Source organism: Podarcis raffonei, chromosome 13, assembly GCF_027172205.1.
Source record: "Podarcis raffonei isolate rPodRaf1 chromosome 13, rPodRaf1.pri, whole genome shotgun sequence".
Taxonomy (NCBI): domain Eukaryota; kingdom Metazoa; phylum Chordata; class Lepidosauria; order Squamata; family Lacertidae; genus Podarcis; species Podarcis raffonei.
The window spans coordinates 3284824-3310000 of NC_070614.1; the positions used below are offsets into that span (position 1 = coordinate 3284824).

At 44.2% G+C, this 25177-nt stretch overlaps 1 protein-coding gene across 31 annotated transcripts in view; it reads left to right on the forward strand.

The window, feature by feature from the left end:
- Positions 1–25177, forward strand: part of LOC128400250 (poly(rC)-binding protein 3-like) — a 285355-nt gene that overhangs the window by 248923 nt on the left and 11255 nt on the right. For 25 of the 31 annotated variants that reach the window (XM_053362382.1, XM_053362384.1, XM_053362385.1 and 22 more), the window contains 8 exons: positions 2673–2789; positions 4538–4669; positions 11437–11565; positions 12309–12452; positions 13696–13752; positions 14227–14302; positions 16430–16482; positions 19203–19372. In XM_053362382.1, the coding sequence (XP_053218357.1) occupies positions 2673–2789; positions 4538–4669; positions 11437–11565; positions 12309–12452; positions 13696–13752; positions 14227–14302; positions 16430–16482; positions 19203–19372 (878 nt within the window). The other 6 variants (XM_053362406.1, XM_053362405.1, XM_053362409.1 and 3 more) reach the window with 6 other exon arrangements.

Below are 25177 nucleotides of genomic sequence, written 5' to 3' on the forward strand. Positions count from 1 at the left end.
CTATTTCCGGCACTCCTTCTGGCGCGAAGGAGGCGTGCACAGCTTCCCATTGGCTGCAGGAGCTTCCTGCAGCCAATGGGAAGCCGGCCAGCATCGCGGAAGGTGGTCCCCGCTCTGCTCCACGCTGGTTTAGCGCGAGAGCTGACCGAACGGGCGGCAGGGGTCCATGGACGGGTTAAATGACCCCCATGGGCCGCTTGTGGCCTATGGACCTTAGGTTGCCGACCCCTGATATACACCAGCCTAAATTATTGGCGATACAAATATTGAAAGCTTAATTCAGAGCTTGTTACCAAACTAATTGTTTTAAAAAGCCCAAAAACAATTCAGTAAGATCAGATTACTGCTCTGAATCTACAGCAATTAATCTTTAAAATACAGTTTTAGTTCTTACTGAACTAAAGAATTACATGTCTAGGCTGTACCTCTTCTTGCCACATTAAAGAACTCACACATTGAATGTTCCTCCATACCCCGCCAGAATAAATAGAAATATCTGTGCACATAGAAAACTAGTTAAGAAATAAGAGCCCTGTTCAGCCATTGCTTACTTGAGGAGGCTTTGCAAGGACAAAGAAGCTGCTCAGTCAGGGTCTCTAAATTCTACACAAGTAGAAAAGAGCTCCCACTACATGTTTGCACCCAAGCATGTGGAAAACTCTTTCAAGCCATGGGATGATATGGGGCTGAAGGTCCCTTAATAGGCACATTTTCCCTTCGTGCCAATAGTAGGGCTTAGATGTTAGGAGAAAGGGCTCTGGCCTTCTAGCCTTCTTCCTAGCATGCTAGATTTCTGTATGCAAGGATTTTGGAGAAGCATGGAAGTCTGCATGGAGTCTGAACTGGTACAGCCCAGTCTGTTCCATGGGGTTAATTGTGAGTTACAACTCAATACTAAACATTTTTACTCGTGTTGAATCAAAGAGACTTGCTTCTAAGTAAGCAGAAATAAAGGATTGCAACTTTAGTGTGTGTCAGGTTGTCCTCATATGAAAATGCTACAGAACCACAAAAACTGGAATACAAACATTTGTATTCCCTCCTGTAATAGAAGGGATCTTTATAAGCTATTAACAGTTTATTAGACAGTTCTAAAAATGTGCAATGATATATCAGACTCTTGATATTTCTTCAAAATAGTTCAGCTTTTCTGTTTCATGTTTATTAGTCTGGTAATAAATTTTAAGCTGTAGCATTGTCTTATTTGTTGTTCTTACTACACATTGCTGTTATTCCTCAACAGGAAAAAGCCTTTCTGTCTAAGATGTTAAAATAGCCAGACTGTTATAGTCTATTTGTTAGAACAATATTATTTTTCATGCCCTGCATATGTCTGTTTGAGAGGGTCTCACCACACATCCATTGTGAAGGAAGTGATTCCAAAGAGCAGGGTGGAAATGCTCCCAGCATGTTTTGAGCATTTAGCTCTGCCAGCAAAATAGTCCTTCATAATTACGGTAATTAAATCATAAATCTTCCTAACAGAAAGAAACTAATTCAGACTATAATTCCCATCCAGCAACATACCATGGGTTTGTTGTTTTGAAGCCTTCTTCCTTCCTCTGCATGTGAGAGAACGTGATTCGAAGCTTCTGCTTCCAGTTAGCAGGAAACCATCGTTAACCATGATGCAACAAATTATTATCAGCTCTAACCATAGTTTACCTGCAACCAGGATTCCAAAAGCTGGAGTTTATGTGATACAGAACTAACACAACATTGTACCTTTGTTATATTCTTGTTCTAAGTGTTTTTGTAGTTTTTGAAAAACTTCAATAAAAATATTATTTGAAAACAAACAAGCCCATAACTGGGATTCCAGATTAACTTCTATTATATAAGTCTAAGCTATAAAGGCAAGTCATAAAAATATAGATTTAAATTGCTTACAGTGGCCTTAATCCAAAGTCTTGAGTCTTGAGATGCACTCAGGGATTTTTGAGGGGAGCCATTTGCCCACTGCGTGATCTCTTCATATGCCCTGGAAAGCCCCGGGAAAAGTCTACATCAGTTTCAGTCCAAGGGGCTGCAGCTGGGAAGGGAAGATAGGCACAAACCATGGAGCTCTTGGATCATGGCAAATGTGTTTTAAGTTTGTCCCATGAGTAACTTTAGAGTCCCCTGATGGGTAGCATTCTTGTTCTCAACTCTCTTCATGATTTTCCTAAACTATTGTGCTTTAGCCTATTACAGTGGTACCTTTAGTTACAGACTCAATCAGTTCCGGGGTGCCGTTCGCACCCCAAAAAGTCTGTAACTAGAGCACCGCTTCTGCGCATGAGCAAAACACACAAAATGCTTTTTGCTTTTGCGCATACGCGCGTGGCAAAACCCGGAAGTATACACTTCCGGGTTTGCCACGTTCTCAAGCCGAAAAGACGCAACTTGAACCTAACACAACACGAGGTATGACTGTACAGTGTCAGCTTTTGTTTTATTTTTTTCAAAGAACTGCCCTTAATTTTAATCATTTCAGTGGCTGTATCTGACCTGCCTTGCCATTCCTTCGTTCAATTCTACCTTGCCTCTGCACCACTGCGGGGGGGGGGGTATATACATGCTGTTAAACTGGATAACACTGAAAAGCGTACTTTTCAAGTCAAGGCTGGTAAACTGTTAAGTAGATACTTTACAAATAAATGTGCTTTGGGGGGGGGTTGCCCTTTCCGCAGAGTGGTGCTCGAATCAACATCTCAGAAGGCTCCTGTCCAGAAAGAATTGTGACGATAACGGGCCCAACAGATGCCATTTTCAAGGCTTTTTCCATGATTGCACTAAAATTTGAAGAAGTAAGTAAATGGAAATTCCTCATACCCCAGGCTACTCTACAGATATTGTTTTAATTTCCTTATGTTTGCTTTAATACAGAATTTGTTTTATAAATGCTCACAGCAGTAACAATGGAAGAGGAATAACAGGCCATTTGCATGTTGTCTGATCATTAATTTTCCTCTTTGCATTCTCTGGGGAAAATCAGTCCCCTCTGGCTGCATGTGGAGATGAGAAAGACAAAATCCCTATTTGTTGTGTCCTACTTTTTAATTTGAATTGGGGAGGCAGCAACAATTCTAAAGCATCTAATATGGAGACCTGAGACTATTCCCTCCCCACCCCACCCCCAGATGCTACACTTTTTTCATGGAGTTTCAACCAAATTTAGTATTAAACAATAATATGTAACATTTGTACAGCTTTTTCAGGTGTTCAGAGCACTCAACATGCACTAGGTCATTATCCTTCATGCTTTAGATCAGTGGTTTTCAACCAGTGTGCCGTGACACCCTGGGGTGCCTTGAATGATAGTCGGGGTGCTGCGGGGAACACTGGCCTCTGACCCTCTTTCCTTTCCTCCCTCCTCTTATGACCTCTTATGTCTCTGCCTCCCAAAGGCTTGCACAGCTGTTTGTTGTAGCAGCTCTGGCTATAAGCCCCCCAGAGGAATGGTGCCTCTGCGGCTGGCCAGGGGAGATTAAACCCTACATAGCCAATTTGCCTGATAGGCGAATTTCTACCTGGCCCTGAAATATGGCAACCAGCAGAGACATGGCAAGGCCAATTCAGTAGGGATAAAGTCAAGATTAATGGAGTGGGTGGGGAGGTTGATCTATTGAAGAAGAGCTGGGTGTCAGGGGCCACCACAGGCTGTTTAAATCACCTAGGAGCAGACCTGAGGGAAGCCTGGTTGTTTCCCCAGGCCCACCCCCAAAGAGCCCTGCCCTCCGTGCCAGTCCAGTGTGGAGTGAGCTGTCCATGTGATAAAGGGTAAAGGGACTCCTGACCGTTAGGTCCAATCACGGATGACTCTGGGGTTGCGGCGCTCATCTTGCTTTATTGGCCAAGGGTACAGCTGGTCATGTGGCCAGCATGACTAAGCTGCTTCTGGCGAACCAGAACAGCGCACGGAAATGCCGTTTACCTTCCCGCTGGAGCTGTACCTATTTATCTACTTCGTGCTTTCGAACTGCTAGGTTGGCAGGAGCAGGGACCGAGCAACGGGAGCTCACCCCGTCATGGGGATTCAAGCATGTGATATAATATTTCATGAAGAGGTAGTGTGGAACTAAGCTTAATATTCCTACTATTCCTTGAGTACCTTTTTAAGATAGACAGGATATTTTTGTTCTAATAATTCTCATCACCCCAATCATTAGTATGATTTTTTTTCCTGTTATGCATTTCTGTTGCTTTTAGACTGGCTTTTTCCACTAAGCTAGATATGCATTACACAGACAGTAATGAAGGGCAGGAAGATTGATACTGTTTAAGCAAAACTAACAAGTAACTTTGCCTTGTATAAACCCCGCTGAAACAAATGGTAGTTGTGCAAGGCACAGACAGGTATCAGTTTCAATGAATCCTGTAGAAGAAAAATATCAGCAGGATTGTGCCACAACGTCTATAAGTGCAGTGTACAATATATGCAGTGAAATCACACTTCTTCGTATTTATTCTTTCTCTAAGTACTTCAACTGTTCCTCTCAAGGGTCCAGCGGACTAATAAATCCTTGCCTAATTCTTCCTAACATTGTCATTTCAGGATATCAATGCTTCGATGACAAACAGCACGGTAACAAGCAAGCCTCCTGTAACGCTGCGACTTGTAGTTCCTGCAAGCCAGTGTGGATCCCTTATAGGCAAAGGAGGATCCAAAATCAAAGAAATCAGGGAGGTAGGCAGCAATCCAGAGTATTGGTTGTTTTCTTTAGCACAGTGGGTTTCAAAGTTTCTACTGTCAGATAAATCCTGCTTACAGGATGCATGTATCATGGAACACCTGTGCCTTGATTCGGGGCTGTATTATAGGATGCATACACAGTCAGTGGTCAGACTTGCCAGGCCTCACCATTGCCCCCTACGAACAGAGCCTGTGTCCTAAAACATACCTCTCCTGAGTTTGTAAGTGATATATGTCAGGGAATCTTCTCCACTTAGAACTCAGGTTCCCCTGGAGCAGAATTTGAAAGCTGTTTGGAAAGCTCTGGTGAAGGGATGGCAGGGCTTTCTTAGAGGCCAAGAACAGAAAGTAGCAGTGTTCTTGATGAAGTTTCCAGTTGTCAGAAATGATGGTTCTTGAGTGGTGGTCTTTCTGTAGGAAAGAGGCTCTTAATACAGGCCTTTTGGGTTTCAGGTTTCATAGAATCAGATCTAGGCTTGTTTGCTTCCTTTTCCTGCTCCCTCCTCCCTTCACATTCTCCAATTTCCTTGTTTCGCGGTGGCAGGGGTGGGTGGAGAAACATAGTTTGGGTTGCACCTGAACCAAGCAACCTATGATTTGTGCAAACCACAATTTGCCTTGTTTGCATTTAGTGGCAAACTAAAGGGAGGCTAGGAAGGGAATCGGAGCATGCAAGAGGTGGGAGAAAGAAGGGGAGTGCAACATCACATGTAAACTAAATTGCACAGAAAGGTAGGTAGACAAAAATCCCAGCAAGAAGCATGTTGCTGCCCTCATCCAGCCCACCACTGTCCAGACACTGACGTGGACAGTTGACAGCCACAATATGTTTTTTTCCTTCACTTCTCACTTTCCATCTGGCCTGGGGCTCTGCTGCCCAGGAGGACTCCCCTGTGAGTGTCTGAGGGCCCTGCTCTTGCCACTTACCATCTGGCCTGGGGCGGGGCCTGAAGCCTCAAAGGACTGCTCTGCTGCCCAGGAGGACTCCCCTGTGAGTGTCTGAGGGCCCTGCTCTTGCCACTTACCATCTGGCCTGGGGCGGGGCCTGAAGCCTCAAAGGACTGCTCTGCTGCCCAGGAGGACTCCCCTGTGAGTGTCTGAGGGCCCTGCTCTTGCCACTTACCATCTGGCCTGGGGCAGGGCCTGAAGCCTCAAAGGACTGCTCTGCTGCCCAGGAGGACTCCCCTGTGAGTGTCTGAGGGTCCTGCTCCTTCCTGCCACTTACCATCTGGCCTGGGGCGGGGCCTGAAGCCTCAAAAGGACTGCTCTGCTGCCCAGGAGGACCCCCCGTGAGTGTCTGAGGGCCCTGCTCTTGCCACTTCCACCTGGCCCAGGGCGGGGCCTGAAGCCTCACAAGGACTGCTCCTGCTACTATCTGGCCCAGGTGGGGCCTCACAGGGACGGTTGTTGCCACTGATGCTGCTACTGCCCAGGAGGACCCGGAGGGGTGCAGAGTTCTTTTTAACATGTTTTAAAATGTTCCTTTCCCTTTAGATTTTTATATATGGGGGTGGGATGGATGTTTGGGTGGGCTTGGGAATTTGTTAGATTTTGATGAATTTGTAATTTTTGCAGTTTTTATTTGTATTGTTTTATTGTTTTCTGGGTTGTTTTGTTTTTTGTTTTTATTGTTTTAAGGTTTTATTGTTCTAGGCTGCGAAAGAATAACATTAATTGCCATTAATGGAGGCTACTATGAGGCTTGGGATTGCTACCGTGGAGGGGCGAGGGAGGTATGGCGGTGGGGGCAGATGTTATAGGCGAAGGGGTTCGAGATATGGATATGCTCGTACCCCTTCCAATCTGCGCCTCATCCCGAGGGACGAGGGTAGGGTGAGCAAGGATTACTCACCTCCGTCACTGGTGCTGTGCAATGCCAGGTCTATAGGCAACAAAACCACCACCCTGCGAGATTTCTTTATCTCGCAGGGGGTCGACCTGGCTTGTGTGACGGAGACCTGGGTGCGCGAAGGGGCAACAGTTACCTTACGAGAGATGGCGCCCCCAGGTTTCTCCGTCCTCCACCAGTCACGGACTGTGGGCCGGGGGGGAGGGGTGGCATTATTAATCCGGGAAGATTGTCCTTTCAGGGCTCTACCATCACCATCGATCCCCGGCATTGAATGTGTTGGCCTAGTGTGGGGCTCCGAGGAGAGCTTGGCTGTCTGGCTGGTGTACCGGCCACCTAGCGCACCAGCAGCCACCCTGTCAGGCCTATTGGAGGCGGTGGCCGGCTGGGCCTTGGAGTTCCCTAACCTATTGGTATTGGGGGACTTCAACATCCATGCTGATGCCACTCCCTCCTCACAGGCTCTGGACCTGGTGTCTTCCATGGCGACACTAGGGCTCTCCCAGTTTGTTTCGGGCCCCACACATCAAGCAGGCCACACGCTGGATTTGATCTTTGGTGTAGGTATAGATGTGATCATGTTTCCTTCGATGAAGGTGCCATGGTCTGATCACTACGCTCTGAAAGCCAGGATTGACTTTCCACCCCCACCCTGCTTAGGTGCCGAGCCGATTTGGGCTCGCCCGCAGAGGCTGATGGACCCTGATAGATTCCGCCAAGCCTTGCGGGACCTTGCTCCCCCTGGCGACTCATTGACTGAGCTTGTTGAGGGCTGGAATATCCAGCTCCTGGCAGCCATCGATGAGATCGCACTGAAGCGCCCTCTGCGACCCCGCAGAAACCGGGCTCCCTGGTTTACCGAGGAGCTCCGGAAAATGAAGCGGGACCTCAGACGGCTAGAGCGAGTGTGGCGGGGTGCCCGAGACGGAGCCTCAAGAACATCTTATAGGGCTTTTATGAAAACCTACGAGATGGCGGTGAAGGCTGCTAAGAAGTCTTACTTCTCGGCCTCCATTGCATCCGCTAGCTCTCGCCCGGCGCAATTATTTAGTATAATCAGGTCTTTAACGTCCCTTGAAGGACAGCCAAATTTAAATAACAATTTGACACACGGCTGTGAGGCATTTGCGAGCTTTTTTGCGGAGAAGGTCTTGTTGCTCCGCCATGACCTCCCTGCCAATTTGGATACAATAAAGGAACTGGAGGCCCCTCGACTGTCCTCGGGTCCAGTATTGGACCACTTTGACCGGATATCCCCAGCCAATGTGGACAGACTTCTCCGAGCTGGAAAGCCCACCACCTGTCCTCTCGACCCGTGCCCGTCTTGGCTGATTAGAGCGTGTCCAGACGAGGTGCGGGCCCTCCTGGGGGATATCATCAATTTGTCCCTTGGCACGGGGACATTCCCAGGGGAACTGAAGGAGGCAGTGGTGCGCCCGCTCTTAAAGAAAACATCATTAGATCCTTTAGATCTATCCAATTACCGCCCGGTTTCGAATCTTCCGTTCCTGGGTAAGGTGATTGAGAGAGCGGTTGCTGAACAGCTTGGTGGGTTTCTGGATGAAACATCGGCTCTGGATCCATTCCAGTCTGGCTTCCGCGCTGGTCATGGGACCGAGACAGCTCTGGTTGCCCTAACAGATGATCTTCGTAGACAGCTGGATCGAGGCGGGTCGGGGCTGCTGATTCTTCTAGATCTGTCAGCGGCTTTCGACATGGTCGATCACGAACTTCTGGACCACCGCCTTGCCGACGTGGGGATCCAGGGCGCAGTCCTTCAATGGCTGCGCTCGTTTCTCTCTGGTCGGGGACAGAGGGTGGCGCTTGGGGGGGAGTTGTCATCGCGCCACTCCTTGGTGTGTGGAGTACCTCAGGGTGCGATACTCTCCCCAATGCTTTTCAACATCTTTATGCGCCCCCTCGCCCAGCTTGTCCGGAGTTTTGGGCTGGGTTGCCATCAGTATGCCGATGACACCCAACTCTATCTGTTGATGGATGGCCATCCTGACTCGGCCCCAGACACACTGACCAGATGTCTGGAAGCTGTGGCTGGATGGTTACGTGGGAGCCGGTTGAAGCTAAATCCTTCGAAGACAGAGGTCCTGTGGCTGGGACGGGGCGATATGGGATTGGGGGTGCAACTCCCATCTCTTGCGGGGGTGCAGTTAGTGCCAGCGCCGTCCGTTAAGAGTTTGGGTGTAATCTTCGACACCTCCCTTTCCATGGAGGCGCAGATTGCAGCTATAACAAAGGCGGCATTTTTCCATCTCCGCCAAGCTAAGCAGTTGGCTCCTTACCTCTCTCGCCCTGACCTAGCCACTGTGATCCACGCGACGGTCACCTCCAGACTGGATTATTGTAACTCGCTCTACGTGGGGCTGCCCTTAAGACTGACCCAGAAACTCCAACGGGTGCAGAATGCTGCGGCGAGACTCCTTACGGGGTCTTCGCTGCGAGATCACATTCATCCGGTGCTATATCAACTGCACTGGCTCCCGGTGGAGTACAGGATCAGGTTTAAGGTGCTGGTTTTAACCTTTAAAGCCCTATACGGCCTAGGACCCTCGTACCTACGGGACCGCCTCTCCTGGTATGCCCCACAGAGAAACTTACGGTCTTCAAATAAAAACATCTTGAAGGTCCCAGGCCACAGAGAAGTTAGGCTGGCCTCAACTAGAGCCAGGGCTTTTTCGACTGTGGCTCCGACCTGGTGGAACACTCTGTCACAAGAGACTAGGGCCCTGCGGGACTTGACATCTTTCCGCAGGGCCTGCAAGACAGAGCTGTTCCGCCAGGCCTTTGGCCAGGGCACAGCCTGACTCCCTCCCTCGGCAATCTTCGCGGAGCTCTGGCCCAATGGTGGCCAGTGGCTTGAATTTAATTAATTTTATAATGAATGATTTTAGAGTGTTGTTTGTGTTGTACTTTTGTATTGTTTTATTGTTGTTAGCCGCCCTTAGCCCGGCTTCGGCTGGGGAGGGCGGGATATAAATAAAATTTATTATTATTATTATTTCCAATGTGCCCCCCCTTTACACATTTTTCACATGTGGCCCCCTTGGAATATCGGGGGGGGGCATATGGCCCCTGGTTGGGAGACACTGCTTTAATCCATTTCCCAATTAATCAAAATCCTAGCATTTTTCATTCTTAGCATTTTTCATTCTCAAAACCTATAAAACCTATAACAATATTCAGTAGCACTGGGGACAATACAGTGCCTTATGGCACTCTGCAGCATAACAGCCAAGGGACCAAAAGGCAGTCGCCCAGTGCTACTCTTGGGAAATGCACCCATAAAGAGGAGTGAAAGCCCCCTAACATAGTGCCCCAACCCTCACCAAGGAGGCGAATCCAAGATGATGCCATGGCCAATGGTTGCAAGATGAGATGAAGCAGAAGTAGCTGTTGCATCCCCCCGTCTCTCTCTTGATAAAGCAACCAAGGCTGATCCTGTCCCATAGCCGGGCATAACTCAGATTGGAATGGATTTAGATGATCAGCCTCCAAAAAGGGTCGCATGTTTCCATGTGTGTCTGTGTTAACTCTGTTATTGTGTGAGCATTCCTCAACCACTTTAGGTGCCTGACCTCCAACCCACCAGCTGCCACTGCAGGTTATATAATGACAATGATTCTCTTTCCATGTCTTTTTGCATTTGATAAGGCAGAAGGAGCTCATTACATGACTGGGTTACTCACAGCTGGTTGTATGCAGATACTGAGCAGCCACCATTAGTATTCTTTCACCATTATGAAATACTCCAAATATCATACAAAACATACAATAAAAGGCAGATATTGAATAATTAATAATAATAATAATAATAATAATAATAATAATAATAAATTTTATTTATATCCCGCCCTCCCCAGCCGAAGCCGGGCTCAGGGCGGCTAACAACAATAAAACAGTACAAAAGTACAGCACAAACAACACTCTAAAATCATTCATTATAAAATTAATTAAATTCAAGCCACTGGCCACCATTGGGCCAGAGCTCCGCGAAGATTGCCGAGGGAGGGAGTCAGGCTGTGCCCTGGCCAAAGGCCTGGCGAGGAATCACTCAGCGAGGAATTGTGTTCATTTTCAAGGCTGGATTTTTTCAGGCACCACCAATTGTTTTTAATCGGTACTTTAATGATTTGTAAAAATCTTAGTTTTAATTACTCTTCCAACTAACTACAAAAATGGAGGCTGCAATAAATCATCAAAAAGAAAAGATTAAAGATTCAAGGAGAACGATACAGCTTCTGTAGTAATGAAATACTCCAGTGCTTAAGGATTTGTCATATGAAATTGTTTCCTGGTTTTAAATGACATTCAGTCAGCAATGTTCCACTGAACCTGAGATACTTGGATGAGGGAGATGTGGGTTTGAATCCTCAGTGAGTGGCCTTGGGGAAGAGACTGTCCCTCAGCCTAACTTACCTTAGAAGGTAATTGTGAGAAAACAGGGAGATATTACCTTGAGATCCTTGAAGAAAGAGTGGGATACAAATTCAGTATGTAGAAAAACCCAAACCATTTAAATTAATGCCAAAGAATTTCGACAAGGATCAGAAAGTGGTGTCAACAACAGCCAACTTGGAATTTTTCCATTGCTGCGAGGCTCTGGCAGGGGTGGCAGGCGGTGCACAGCAGGCACTTTGGACCGTCCCTGAAACTAGCCCCACTTTGACAGCCTGAACCACAGGGCAAAGTACAGCCAGGCCAAAGCTTGCAAGCTCCCTCCAGCCATGCACGAGGAGGAGAAAGGCAGTGGAGCGCACAAGGCTCGGAGGAGGCCATTCCCTCCTCACACATCCCTCCTCCAGGGGTGAGTGAGATGTCCAAAATGCTCCAGTGAGCGAAAAGTTCGTGTGATGTGGTGAGCTGTGCATTTCTTGTAACACCTTTGTTTGTGTTTAAGTCTACAGGAGCCCAAGTGCAAGTTGCTGGCGATATGTTACCAAACTCCACAGAACGTGCGGTTACAATATCGGGCACTCCTGATGCCATTATTCAGTGTGTGAAGCAAATCTGCGTGGTGATGTTAGAGGTAGGGATGCAGGTTTTTTAAAATGATGATCAAAAGCTTTTGTTGCAGGCTGTCTTTCAAATCTGAGTAACTGTGATTGAGGGATGCTCAGTTATTTTCAGTCTGATGCTCATTTTTCTTTCTGGGCAGCTTTGAGGGCCACGTGCAAATGGGTGGAGCATGGATGTAGATTTCACCTTTGTACCATAGGCTAGTTTCTGCATGCACTCACTCACTATCCTCTAGTCAGACATGTAAGAGGCATTATCAGAGTTCAAGGACAAAAGACTTAGAAGCTGGGCCAGTATGGGACGTGGCCTGGGGGAGAGCTCTGAGGGCTATACAGGGAACTCTGGAGGGTTGCCCTCTGCCATTAGGGCAATATAGCACATAAACCTCTTTGACAGCAATTGCGGCTCCGAGTTTTCCTGGTTAGTCTTTCTTTTCTACTACCAAGTAGATACTGGCAGTAGCGGGAAACAGTACGTAACAAAAAACTTTTAACATCTATATATGTAAATGCTACTGTACCATACCTGGCTAGTTCAAAACGTAACTATGCACCCACTATGAATACACTGTCCAGGGGTGTATCATAACTTTTCGAACACCCGGTACAATTCAGGCATTCAAAACCAATCAGTCTTGTTTTGAGTCTTTCACTATCACATTTTGGGGATTCTCAGTACCATAACAATAATTTGCAAGCAACAAATTTGAATGCATTTTTACCTTCTCTTACTTCCTTATGTTTTCGTCCTCAGTCACCACCCAAAGGTGCCACCATTCCTTACCGCCCCAAACCTGCCTCTGCACCCATAATTTTTGCAGGTGGCCAGGTAAGAGCAGACACCATTTTGACTTCAGCCGGGAACCACACCGTCTTGGCCCAACCTCAGCCAGCGCCTGTTAGTTTTCAACTTTTACTACTTTTCTGTCTGGTATAGTACTGCTTTTCTGATGTGATAGATGCAATTCTGTTGTTGCTGTCCCCAAATCCTACCTGTGCCACCCTTGACACCAGCATGCTCCCTGCCTGCCTCTGTTCCTGTGACCCCTCCCCCCCCAACCAGGTTGGAAGCCATGTCTGGAACAGGTTAATTTGGTAGGGGGAGGCTGAGGGTACGTCAGATATGGAAGCATGCAGGACTCTGGGCATAAATAACCCTTACAGCAGACCACGAATCACATATTCATATATTTGTATCACGTATTAATAATGTCCCAATCCAATATTTTTTAGTTATTCATGCACCAGCATTTCTAGGGATGGAATTCTGTTTTATAAACTTGAGAAATTGGCACTGTTCCAATATTAATGCAAAATATAGATGTGTTTGGCAATATCTCTGGATATACTATAAACTGGTCCAAATCGGAGTTGATGTTAATAGGAAATAACTTTTTGGTTCAACCATTTGAACAATACCAATCTCATATTTGCATAGACAACATTAAATATCTAGGCATATTAATACCACAAGACTTATCTAAATAGTGCCATTAAACTTCAACAAAATATATCATGAGGTATCAATAGGCACTGACAGATGGGAGTCATTGAATCTGACCCTGTGGGGGAAAGTCAGTGCTCTTAAAATAAATATAATACCTAGACTAGTTTATATCTTAAGAGGAATTCTAATTCTCATACTGAGCAAATACTTTCACAAAATTAAATCTTTGTTTGGAAAATGCCTTTGGGCTCTTCAGTCCCAAGAATATCTGTGAAAAAGATGCAAATATTTGGGATCCCAGATTTAGAATTGTATCACCAAGTATATTTAGTGTCAGGCACCCAATTCTGGAGACCCATAACTGAAAACAACTGTCCAAATTGGACTGCTTCGGAATATTCCTATGTAACACCTTTAGAAACATGGGCAGCACTCCCTGCCACCCACCCCAGTTGTATTACAAACCACTTTTGAAACAAAAGGGACTTCCAAAATAGGATATCCCACTCCACACGTCGAAGAATTGGGCAAGCTAAAGTTTCTAGATTGCAGGTCATGGGCCTTAAGCTTTGAATTTTTTATTCATAAATTGAAAACAAGCACACTCTCTTAAGACATAAAATAAAATATTGAAGCACAAACTATTCTGAAACATGACTGCTGAGAATCTTTAATCTGTCTTTGTCATTTGCAGGCATTCACAATTCAAGGGCAGTATGCCATCCCTCATCCAGACGTGAGTCCAACGCATGTAAATTGCTTTCCGTTTTCTATTTTCTCTTCTATTTGTTCTGGGCAGCATTACTTTCTGAGTATCTAAATGTCAAGGAAGCATCTATGAATGACCCTCCTTAGCAGTGAAACATTTAGTCAAATGATAGGTTTCTCAGATAACTTTGTGCCAGCGTTGCTATAGAAAGTACAGTGGCCCAGATACAAATTAACCCCCACCCCATTTTATGCATGTTATATATTTTGGTTTTTAAATTGTAAATATTATACAGAACGGTAGTTAAAGATATTAACAGTAGCCATTTACATGTAATAACGGTAGCAATGTAATTTTAACTTACTTTTCTATTAGTAGACTAGAGTGAATGATTTAAAACTTTTTTATTATTTAATTTTAATTAATCCAGTTTTGAAACGTGTTAAGATGGTTTTTTTCTACTCTGAAATAATTCCATTTGATTGGTTAGTTCTAATTTCCCATCCTGCCCTGCAGTTGACCAAGCTTCACCAGTTGGCTATGCAGCATCCCCCCTTTACTCCCCTTGGGCAGACCACCCCTGGTTTCCCTGGTACGTACCCATGACTCCCTGGGGATGTCCTTCTTCTTAACAGCTTTGTTTCCCGTGGGCCATTGCAGCATTTGCATCGCTAAATGTCGTCAATGGCCAATGCTCCTTTTGTTTTGACTCATTAATCTCTGTCGGTTGTTACGCTTTCCCCTCCTGTGGCTCCCTTTATCAGATTTCCTTTGTCATCGCTAAACATTTTTGCTTTCTTCTGGGTTTTCATGTGCTTTACCTCAATTTTACCACCAACTTAAGAACTGGGGTTTCTTTTTTATCAGGCATCAAATGTTGTTAGGAGCCACTGAGGATGTGCCATGTGCCGGGAGTTTTTGGTGGTTAAAATTGCACTTTTGCTTTTCAAAGGGAGCCTGCGTAAACCGGAACTAAGTATTGTGTGTTGTGGATCATTGATATATATACATTTGCAGATTCAAGTTCTTACTGAATTTCTGTATTATTGAATTACCTGGAATACCTTCTTCTGCCTTGATGATTGAACAAAATGCCCTCAGTCAGCCACAAATATATTTTCTTAATGAAGGGTTGTTAAATAGTTGCTGAGCTTTTTTTTGGGGGGGGGGTGTAACTCAAAGTTGTTGAGATTCTTTTAGGGAACTCAAAGTTGTTTTGAGTTTTATCTCAGAATCCTGGACATTTTGCCAATTTTCTAAAATTCTGGACGTATGGCAACCTTATGTTAAATTTAGTGTATTGACTATGTTTGAAATACAGTGGTGCCCCGCAAGACGAATGCCTCGCAGGAGGAAAAACCCGCTAGACAAAAGGGTTTTCCGTTTTTGAGTTGCGTCGCAAGACGATTTTCCCTATGGGCTTGCTTCACAAGACGGAAACGTCTTGCAAGTCTTGCGATTTTTTGCGATTCCCCCCCCCTTTTTCTAAGCCGCTAAGCCGCTAATAGCCTTTTAGCCGCTTAGCCGCTAAGCCGCTAAACTGCTAATAGCGCTAATCCGCTAAGCCGCTAATAGGGTTGCTAAGCAAGACAAAAAAACCGCTAGACGAAGAGACTCGTGGAACGGATTATTTTCGTCTTGCGAGGCACCACTGTAATTAAATTTGTTTCAGTGGAATTATAGATTTACGTATTTTCAAAAGACAAGCTCTGCACACTGGCACATACTTTGAATGGCAATTAATAACATTTTTATCACATACATCAAAACTTTTGTGGGAAACTGAATTGAGTACACAGTGTTCAGTAAATCAGATGACATGGCATTTATATATTATGACAGAATTGGCTGAATTTAGACATAGTAATCTAATTTAAATGGACAAATTTGTTGGGTACACAAAGAAAATAAAACACCTGTAAGCTGTTGAAACATTTGCTTACAAAAAATTAAAATGGATAAAGTAGAACTGACATGGATATATGGTGTATCTGATAAATAAACTTCTTTAAGAAGTTCTGCACTCTTTTCCTTATTCTTTTCATTAACTCGCTGCTCCTGAATCTGTTCCTTGTACTATTGTGGACTGTGTAGATCTGTAATTTTGAATGTTAACACATTAATTGCATTTCCTAAACACTTCCCTTTTATCCATCCAAATTTAATCTAGCCTATTGCAACCTTAATGGTATTTCGTCCCTATTCCTTTAAAACACCCTTCTTTCCAACCCTCTGCAAATTGACTAATTCCCTGTATAACATTATAGCTTGCCTAGTTTCTCCCCATATTTATGTATTTTTTCAGTTTTCATATGTATTTTTTTGGCTTTAGATTCCCACTTTTTATTTTCTGGAAGTTTGAATTTGAGCCATCTATTTATTTTTTACAACCAAGTGTTGGATTTCTAACTTTATTGCTAATTGAAATCTACAGTTTTCTATTTTCCTTTAACAGCATCATATATATATGATGAATATATATATATATATTCTATTGTTATTTTGGTAGGAGCCAATGTCTTTTTAAAAATTACATTCCAATTAGTACATAGCTCTAATATCTGCAGTTCTGGCTTTATTTTTTGTTGAGCTAGCTGCTCAAGATTTTTCTTTGCTCCACTTTTTAAAACTAAAAAACTTGTGAATGCCACAGTTTTTGCTTATCCCTGTTTCAAAATCACCCTTGTAATCCCCCCCCTCTTTTGTCCTTCAAATCTAGGATTGGATACCAGTACTCCAACCAGTTCCCATGAGCTCACTATTCCAAATGATGTAAGTACACTTAATTTCTCTTCTTCTTGAGATTTGTTTATATCTCTTACCTATCATAGTTGATATAGTATAGTCACTCAGAGTGAACTGGGGAGTTCAGATTTTAACTTAACCATTAATGCAGAGCCATCTGCCCTAGCCAGCTAAGGGAAATACACTTACAGTTTTGCAAGGCAGTACCTCTCTGGATGAGGAACCATCAGCTGTGGCTTCCTTCTTTTGAGCTGGGTCTGGGAACTGGGGCACTCTTTGCCGTGGTTCTGTTTCTGCTTGGATAGCTGATTCCAGAAGGTGGAGTGGGGAATTGTTGTTCAACTTCCTGGGACTTGTGCTTTGGGGTTCCACAGACTTCTGTTCTCTCTCTTATGCTTTTTAACCACTGCATGAAGGCACTGAGTGAGTTCATCTGGAGGTTTGGAGTGAGCTGGAGGACACACAACTCAAGTTATCCTTTTTTATGCTGTTTTTGTGATATATAAATGACATGAGAAAACTTGGTATACTTGCTTGTATAACATGATTCTTGTTTATAAAACCCAAGAAAGAAAAGAAAAAAAAGAAAAGTTCTCCTTTTTATCAAATTCAGGTGAGTCAGTGAGACTAGATGTAACCCAATAAATCAAAGCTTAATCCAGACAAGGTAGAGGTACTGATAATAGGAGGTTTGTCTGCTCAGGTGTGTGATGTTCAGCTTGTTCAGGGTGAGTGGGTGCATGTTCCCCTAAACTGTGCATAAGTCTGTGGGTACTCCTTGATCTGCTTTCGTCACTGATGACTGATTGCCTCTCCATCCCAGGCCACCCTTTACTAGGGGTGACCCAGTAACAAAACCTGTGTTGGGCTGGTGCGTCATGAAAAATACCATCTATTCCATCCCATTTCCATGTGTTTAAGGACAAATTGGAATATATCCTTTAAAATCCACACAGAATTTTTAGAGATCAACTTAAGAAGAAAAAACACTTTGGAGGTGATAGTTGTGAGTGTTTATGAAGTGGTCTGAGATATGAAAGTACTGTCAGACCAGACCAGCTGTAAACCTTGAAGTGTTTACAATTCAGGTAGGTCAGGACATAGAAGTTAGGTGTGAAAGGAGTTACAGTGGAGAAAAAGGAGGATAATTTGAGAGGCATGCAGGGGAGGAGGAAATATCTCTGAGGGACACAGTGGTTGCTTTCTAATGGGCAGCTTTTAATGCACAAAAGAGCCTTCAGGGGAAAGTGTGGGAGATTAGGGAGGCTAGTGCCTTCTTTATCAACTGGATTTCCTCTTTTTCTTTTGCAACCTTTAAGACTAGATTAGTCAATTCTTGAAAACTCGCAGCCTGGGTGGCTCCTGCACCTTTTACAATGTGTGTAAATCAGCTGGAGTGAGAGTAGGGCATGGGGGCCAATGTGAGCCCCCCGCTAATGTCACCCTATGGCCCAGGCAGATCAGCAGCAATGACCAGTAAACACTGGCAACCCCATTAAAGATGTAGGAACCTGGTCAGGAAAAAAGTTGGCAACCTTTATTGCTAACCTTATTTTGCATAAGTTAACCACTTAATAGCATTTTCATTTGAATTCCTGTCTTTATTTATATAGAGCTATTAGGGGTGTTAGGGAAGGGGTAGAACCTCTGGTGGGGGACACGTCGTGTTCCTTCTTGTGTAGTTTGCCCACCTTTGGTCCCCACCCTGCACTCGGCTGTCACCTGTGGCTCCTAAAAGCTGTCAGCATGTGACAGCGGCCACAATCCCAGGAACAGCTTTGACTGGCCAGCTAAACCAGATAAGGAGAGTCGATGGGTCTCAAACCCTTGGTGAGCGAGGGACTTCTGCTGCATGCAAAAACAGGCTCTGACGGATTGAACAGACGAGACCAAGAGTGGGTCCAGCAGGCAAGAAGGCAGTTTCTGCAGGTGCTGTAGGGGAAAAGAGGGGCAGGTGGGGCTTGTTCACCTGGGAAGGTAGCCCATCTAGGAGAAAGAAAACTTTGGTCCTAAACCTCCCCTGCCTTATGGGATGTCTTCAGGAGAAGAAAAGTCTAAAGAGTAAACCTTACACAAATCTGGAGACCTTAAGATTGTTAGATGACGCCTTGTACACCTCCTTCTGCCTACTCCTGCAGCCAAGCTGGTGTCAAACATACTGCTCTGCTTTCCTTTGGACCACATCAGCAAGGCCAAGAGGAGGGTCTTGTTGTCTGGGTAGCCTGCAACCTCCATACACACTTTGGTGCTACCACAGTGGTTGAAAACTTCACCCCGGTAGGCACACTCCATTGTCTCTCAAGAAAATGGATGCCAGCAACAACTGATGTACAAGATGCTTTGAGAAGTATCTTACAAATGGCATCCTGCTGTGTCCTAGTCAGTGAAAAAGTTGAAGAAGCTAAAATACAATAGCTTGAAAAGCAATCCCTGCAGACTTAAAGCTATTTTGTTCAGTTTTTAGATATCTGTGCCCCTTGACAAAGACCAGTGAATCCAGATCTGACCCAAGATATTTTGGTGCTTGGGGTGGAAAATCTAAATGGCCACACAGTAGAAAAATATAATTTCTAGTGAAATTAACCACTGTCTGCCCTTTAATGGTACTTGGCTCTGTTGCCTAAGGTCATCTTATAGTAGGCTTAGTCACTTGGATTGCAGCTTGGATGATAACCCCCCTGTTTGCTGTGAGAATATTTTTTTTGCTTCCATCTCTTGCCCTAAACTCTGTTTTTGTCCTGTTTTAGCTAATAGGTTGCATCATTGGCAGACAAGGCAGTAAGATAAATGAAATCAGGCAAATGTCAGGAGCGCAGATCAAGATTGCAAATGCCACAGAAGGCTCAGCAGAACGACAAGTAACAATCACAGGATCACCTGCAAACATCAGCCTAGCACAGTACCTCATTAATGCAAGGTAAGTTTGTTTTGTAAGCAAGGTTCTTCTTGAAGTCCACTGTGCTTCGTAGTAGCTGGATGCAGCTGCCCTGGTTCAGTCCCGTACCACCACAACAACTGTAACCATGTGGATTAGTAAATTGGCCCAAACTAGCCTTTTTAGTAACATTACCTGATTATTATTATTTTTTATAAAAAAGGATATTTATGCCTATCTGTGTAACCTACAACCAGTATTGTTCTAATGCTTGGAAGACAATGTCTTTTGCAAAACAGGCTGCTTCCTATGCTGATCGATTCTGCTGTCCAAAACAGAAACAGTCATTAATCAGAAAGCAAAGCTGATATAATTTGCTAGCTAGAAGTTGCTTCAATTGTATAATATTAAACAGATATTTGATTTCAAAGAGGGATTGGGTTTAAAAGAGGAAAATGGCACCTGGTGGCAGGGAGCCCTACCCCTGACTCTGGGTTGGAGTGTCTGCTTCCCATTGCATTCTAATTTTGCAAAAATTCTTGATTTGATTCTCAGCTAGTACTTCTGAGCACTGAAGAAAATATACTGAATATTATACTGTCCAACTCTACTACTAAATCATGTCAGCACAGAGAATTAAAATATGTACCGTTTTTCTAAAATATCCTTTCTCACGTCAAGCTACCATCTCAGAAATACGTTGCTGTATGTATTCACTCAGAAGATTAAGCATTTCTCACATCAGACAAACCTCTCTTTCAACTTTTGCATACACAATTCAAAGCATCACTGAGGACACACAGTATTTGGGGGGGGTTCCCAATATTTTTAAGGGTGTACAATTGCACGTGTATATGTGTGCCCTATGATTCCTTTCAAAATTGGCTCTTGATTTGTGCATCGCTCAGAGTGGACTCTTGATTTGCGCAGCCCACTCAAAGTGCTGTTCTGGCAACACTATGAGCCATTTAGTAAGAGATCCTGGGGGGGGGCCTTCTGGATCTTTTTGGGCAGCCAAATATTTGTCTGTCAGCTCTGTGGGCCACCCATAGACCTGACAGTAAATGGAACAATCTGCATAGGCTTACTTTTATGGCAAAAGTATGTGTACTCTTCTGCCAGGTTCAAAAATCAAAGCAAAACTAGAAGTCAGATAAATGTGCTTGTCAGTTTCCAAATTCAAAAAAGTTTTCCAGTATTGCAGTCAGCCGTCTATATAATGAATATAAATCAGTACCTTAAGCCCTGTGATCAAATAAACATGTGTTCCCTCCTTTAACCCTTAAGGATATGTTCTTCTCTTGGTGTTCAGGGATTCCCCACACTTCGAGATGAGAATAGACCCCTTCATTTTTAGTTGTACAAACACCACATGGCATGCATCTGGATCTCTGAAGATAACAATTTAAGATCTTCCGGACAGCTAAAGCATGCAAATAAAATAAAACACTTGTTAATGGAGTTGCAGCTTGCTGCTCACCAGATAATGTTTATTCTAGTGAACAAACCTATACCTGATTCACTTAGAAAATCTTGTGAGCTCTCATGGTTCTTTTGATGTTTCCATGGAATGGAATTTAAGAGATCATTTAACGCCCTTTGGCAAAGAAGACAACTGCTCAGCAACCCTACACTACGGATACTGTAGAACCAGAAGGTGGTTTCTTTTGTTGAATTTCTAGGTGGGATTTGTAACAGCCACCTTCTGTTTTTAAACATGTATCTTATGTACATATTAATTATGTGGCAAATGTATCTTCATAAAATGGCTATGATTTATAAATAAAGAGTCTTGAGAGAATGTGTAAGTAAAATACATTCTGAATTTACAAAGGCAAAAGAATGGGGTCTTTCCAATTTGGCAGCTGAATGTGGCACCGAGCATGTTTTTTGCTCATGGAGAAAATGTTGGGAGCAAGTGGTTGGGAGTTTGGAAGCGCTCTGTAATCAAAGGAGTCATGCCAGTTGCAAGCCCTATATTGGGAGTCTCAACAGACTGCATGAGCTGTGAATATTACATATCTCTGTAGTGATTTGTAGTGGCTTCACCGTGGGAAGGTGAGAAGCTTAAAAGCAGCCACACTGAAGACTGGCGTATAAAGCATTCAGTTATTATCAGATAAAACCTAAAAGCACACATCTCAGCTTGACAGCTAATTTTTAACACAGCTTATTTTGAATTGAGCAGGGTCTGATGGGCAAGCAATGTTAATCTGACCTACTGAACTACTCCAGTGCAAGCTGAAACAAAGGCTAAGAGCTATTTAACTCTTGCCTTCCTAATGTGAGCAGCAACAGACTTTGGCAGACTCTTCCCTTTTTATTTACCATAAAACCCAGAGTCTGAGTCCAAGGACTTTTTAATGTAAAGAGTTCCTTGGTTGTGTCTGAAGGTCATCAAGCAAAGCAAAGGATTGACTCTCAGAAATATTCTGTTATTCCCACTGAGACTGGTGGCAAAGAGCCGTTTGCTATGATTCTATGATTGTACAATGTATCTGAAATGCTTGGGATTGTGAATTATGCTGGGGGCCTGATAGGAAGTTGTTAGGGGCCAGACTGAGTCTCTAGGACCCGTGTTTACGTTCCTTATGTTTTCTGTAACATTTAAATGAAACAAAATGATAAATGCAGCTCACAGCCATGTGAAATAACATGTTCCAGTGTATTGCTAGCTTCTCCTTCACTGTTTTTCCCCCTTCATTCTACATCTCCTTTCTCATCGGCATCTCTGACAACTCTGGGAGTTGTCTGCCTCCATAGCATAGAATGCAACTTACCCATGGCTTGATGCCATCCCACTAAGCATTTGGCCACCAGCACCAACCAGTGCACAGGAAGACTGAGCATTATAGACAGCACATTTCATTAGGGTGCGCACCCAGGGAATTTCATTCATTCATTTATTTAAATGAAGAGAATGGGGAGGGGAGAATGACGAGGAGATCAAAGAAGAGATATAGAGACAAAATGCTAATCAAACAACTACGAGAAGTGTGGGCAAGAAGCCAAAACAGGAGATTTTTCCTTCCGATAAAAATACCTGTGCCAGATCTGGAGGGCCGGGGGCAGGATGACCCCTCCCCTTTTTACTTGCTTGCCACAAAAGCAGCCCCTCCCCCTACAGAGCTCTCTCCACAAAAGGTGGTAACCAGAGCTCAGACAAAGACAGGTGCAGCAGAAGGAAAAGGCTGGAATGGCTTTTGTCTGCAAAGGAGGGAGTCCCTCTTCCTCCCTAACTGCCTGCGCTGGAGCCAGTCACCCACCACGGCTTCCAGAGACAGTCGCAGGCAGAAGCTGCAGATCCATTCCAGTCTTTTTATTCTGCCTGTGTTTCTCTCTTTCTGCTTATCTTGACCCCTGCTTTTTAAAAAATATCTATCTGTCTATCTATCTATCATCTATCTATCTATCTATCTGGGTGTGCTTGGGCACATCCTGCACACCCACTGCACGCATAAGGAAATGAGGACATTAGGTACCTTCTACATGTCATAGAGAACAAAACAGAAACTCAAGGATTTCCATTTTGGGGCAGATACCCTGAGCTCAGTGCTGTGTAGGGGTGTGGGGGGGTGTGTGTGGGTGTAAAAGCATACTCACACATATCCACACACACAATCAGGATATTTATTTATCCGTTTATTTTTCACATTTAGTATTTTCAGACAGGAAATTGTTGCTTTTGGTTGAAAACATAATATCATTCATAAACATGTCAACACCATAACTTGCAACTTTATCCTGTGCAAATTTATTCAGAAGTAAGTTCAATAGGACATACTTCCAAGGACATTTATTTGTTTTTGGATCATCTTTCAGGACATAGCCTTCACAAGGCAACTTCCATTAAAAAATATATCTAATAAAAGGTGCCATTAAAGTAATATGCCTAGAATTATATCCTTGAGCCTGAAGTCCTTTGGCTTCTGGGAGGGTCTTGGAGCTTCAGTCTCAGAGAAGGAGATCCAGTGTTGGATTGTCCCTTCCTGCCACCACAGCAGCATCCACAGTTCTGGCCAGAATCAGTATCAGAGCTCTGACACCAGAAGGGCTAAAAAGGGGCTGTGGGGCAGTTCTGGAGGATCCATAGCCTTCCCTATCTCCCCAAACCAGGGGATGCAAATGGTTTTTTAAAATAGAGATATAGGGACAGAGAAGGGCAAGAGTGTTCCTCCCACATCCTGCCAGCTCAGCATGATGCAAGAGAAGGAGGACAAATTCCTGTTCTGCCCTAGGCTAAGGCTGCCGAGGTGGAACATCTAGGTGGAACATCTAGTTCACCTAGAACAGTGACTGTTCCTAAGGTGGGACAGAGAGAATCAAAGGCGGCTGAGCCACCTTATCCATTCCCCTCCTGGGCTCTTGCCAGCAGGGTGGAAGTGCAGTAAGGGGGAAAGGAGTGCTCTTTGGCTCCTCCATCCTTTTCCCAGTGTTTTCTTTCTTTCACAATGTCCCTTCCATTGCAAACAAGGGAAGGAAAATTAACTACCTGCTGGCATATTTTTCTCCCTGGTCTGAGGGCTTATTGGGGGGCTTCCTCCAGAGTCATGGCTTCCTCCAGCACCACACCGTTTCCTGCCCTCCCCCTGTTTTTGAATCTCCCTCTCCATCCTTTCACCCTTCAGTGGCATCCCAAGGAACAAAAGATTGCAGGGTCAAAGGAAGACAAGTATTTTCTAATACGAAAAATTGGCAGATTCTGTGCAAAGCAGGATATTGCATTCAACGTATTTCTTTCAACCAGTGCACATTTTCTATGAAAAGAAGCTGTGAAATGTGGCCTTTTTCATGCTTTCTTTGTCCCAGTTAAGATAAGGGAAGGGGGATCTCCAGCTGTCCTTTGGACTCCAGCTCCCATCAGCCCTGTTGTCAGGGGTGATGGCAACAGTAGTCCAACATACATTTGGAGACCCAGGTGAGCCCCCCCTGCGCTAAACCAGGAGGCAGCGCCATGAGACCAGGCCACAGCAAATCTCAAGCTCCTGTGCTCCACTCATTCTCCTCCCTCATCCACTTCTTCTCATTGTATTGGTCATTTTACATTTTGTCTAAATATAGAAAAAATAGTTTTGTACAAATCAGCTAGCACATTGAAGCAGAATATCAAACCAGGTTCAGACTTTAAATGCCCTCCCCTTAAAGAAGAGGAGAGAGGAAAAGGGGGTTTATCTGTGTAGAATGGCTCATGCTGTGTTTGCATCAAGCTTTTCTGCTGCATTAATGCCCATGTCAAAGTTTATAAACCTTTCTGGCTAGAATCCATAGAAGTTCATAAGACTGCATGTTTGCATGGAAGATATCCTAAACAAATAGTTTTTTAGACTAAGCTAGATCTCTGTTGATTCTCTGCTGCCAGGTTGCAGAAAGTGAGTACATCATATTGAGCTGCAACTGAAATGCAGCTGGATTTGAAATACAGAGAAAATACTGCCTTTTCCCTTCTGAAGCAGGCACCATTCCCAGAGACATATTGATAAGGGACTAGGCATGCTCTGATTGATGGTGGAATAATGTACAATGAATTCCATTATCCCATCATACCCTGAGAGGGGTTTGTCTGAACTTTCAAGGTCTTGCCTTGGATTTTACCAACCTAATCCAAATTCTAATTTGGTTTACAGAATATTTAATACAGGTGAGTGGTGATACATGAGAAGGAGTCTCCTGTCATGCTCTAATGGGCCACAGTTCTTTATATGTATTTGCTACTACAAATTAACACGGACATTCTTCTGGAATTCTTCAAATGCCGAGCTGAACATCTAGTTCACAGTGACTGTTCACAGTGACGGCAAACAAACTATGTTATATGGGACTGGAATAATACAAAAGCAGCAAATGTTG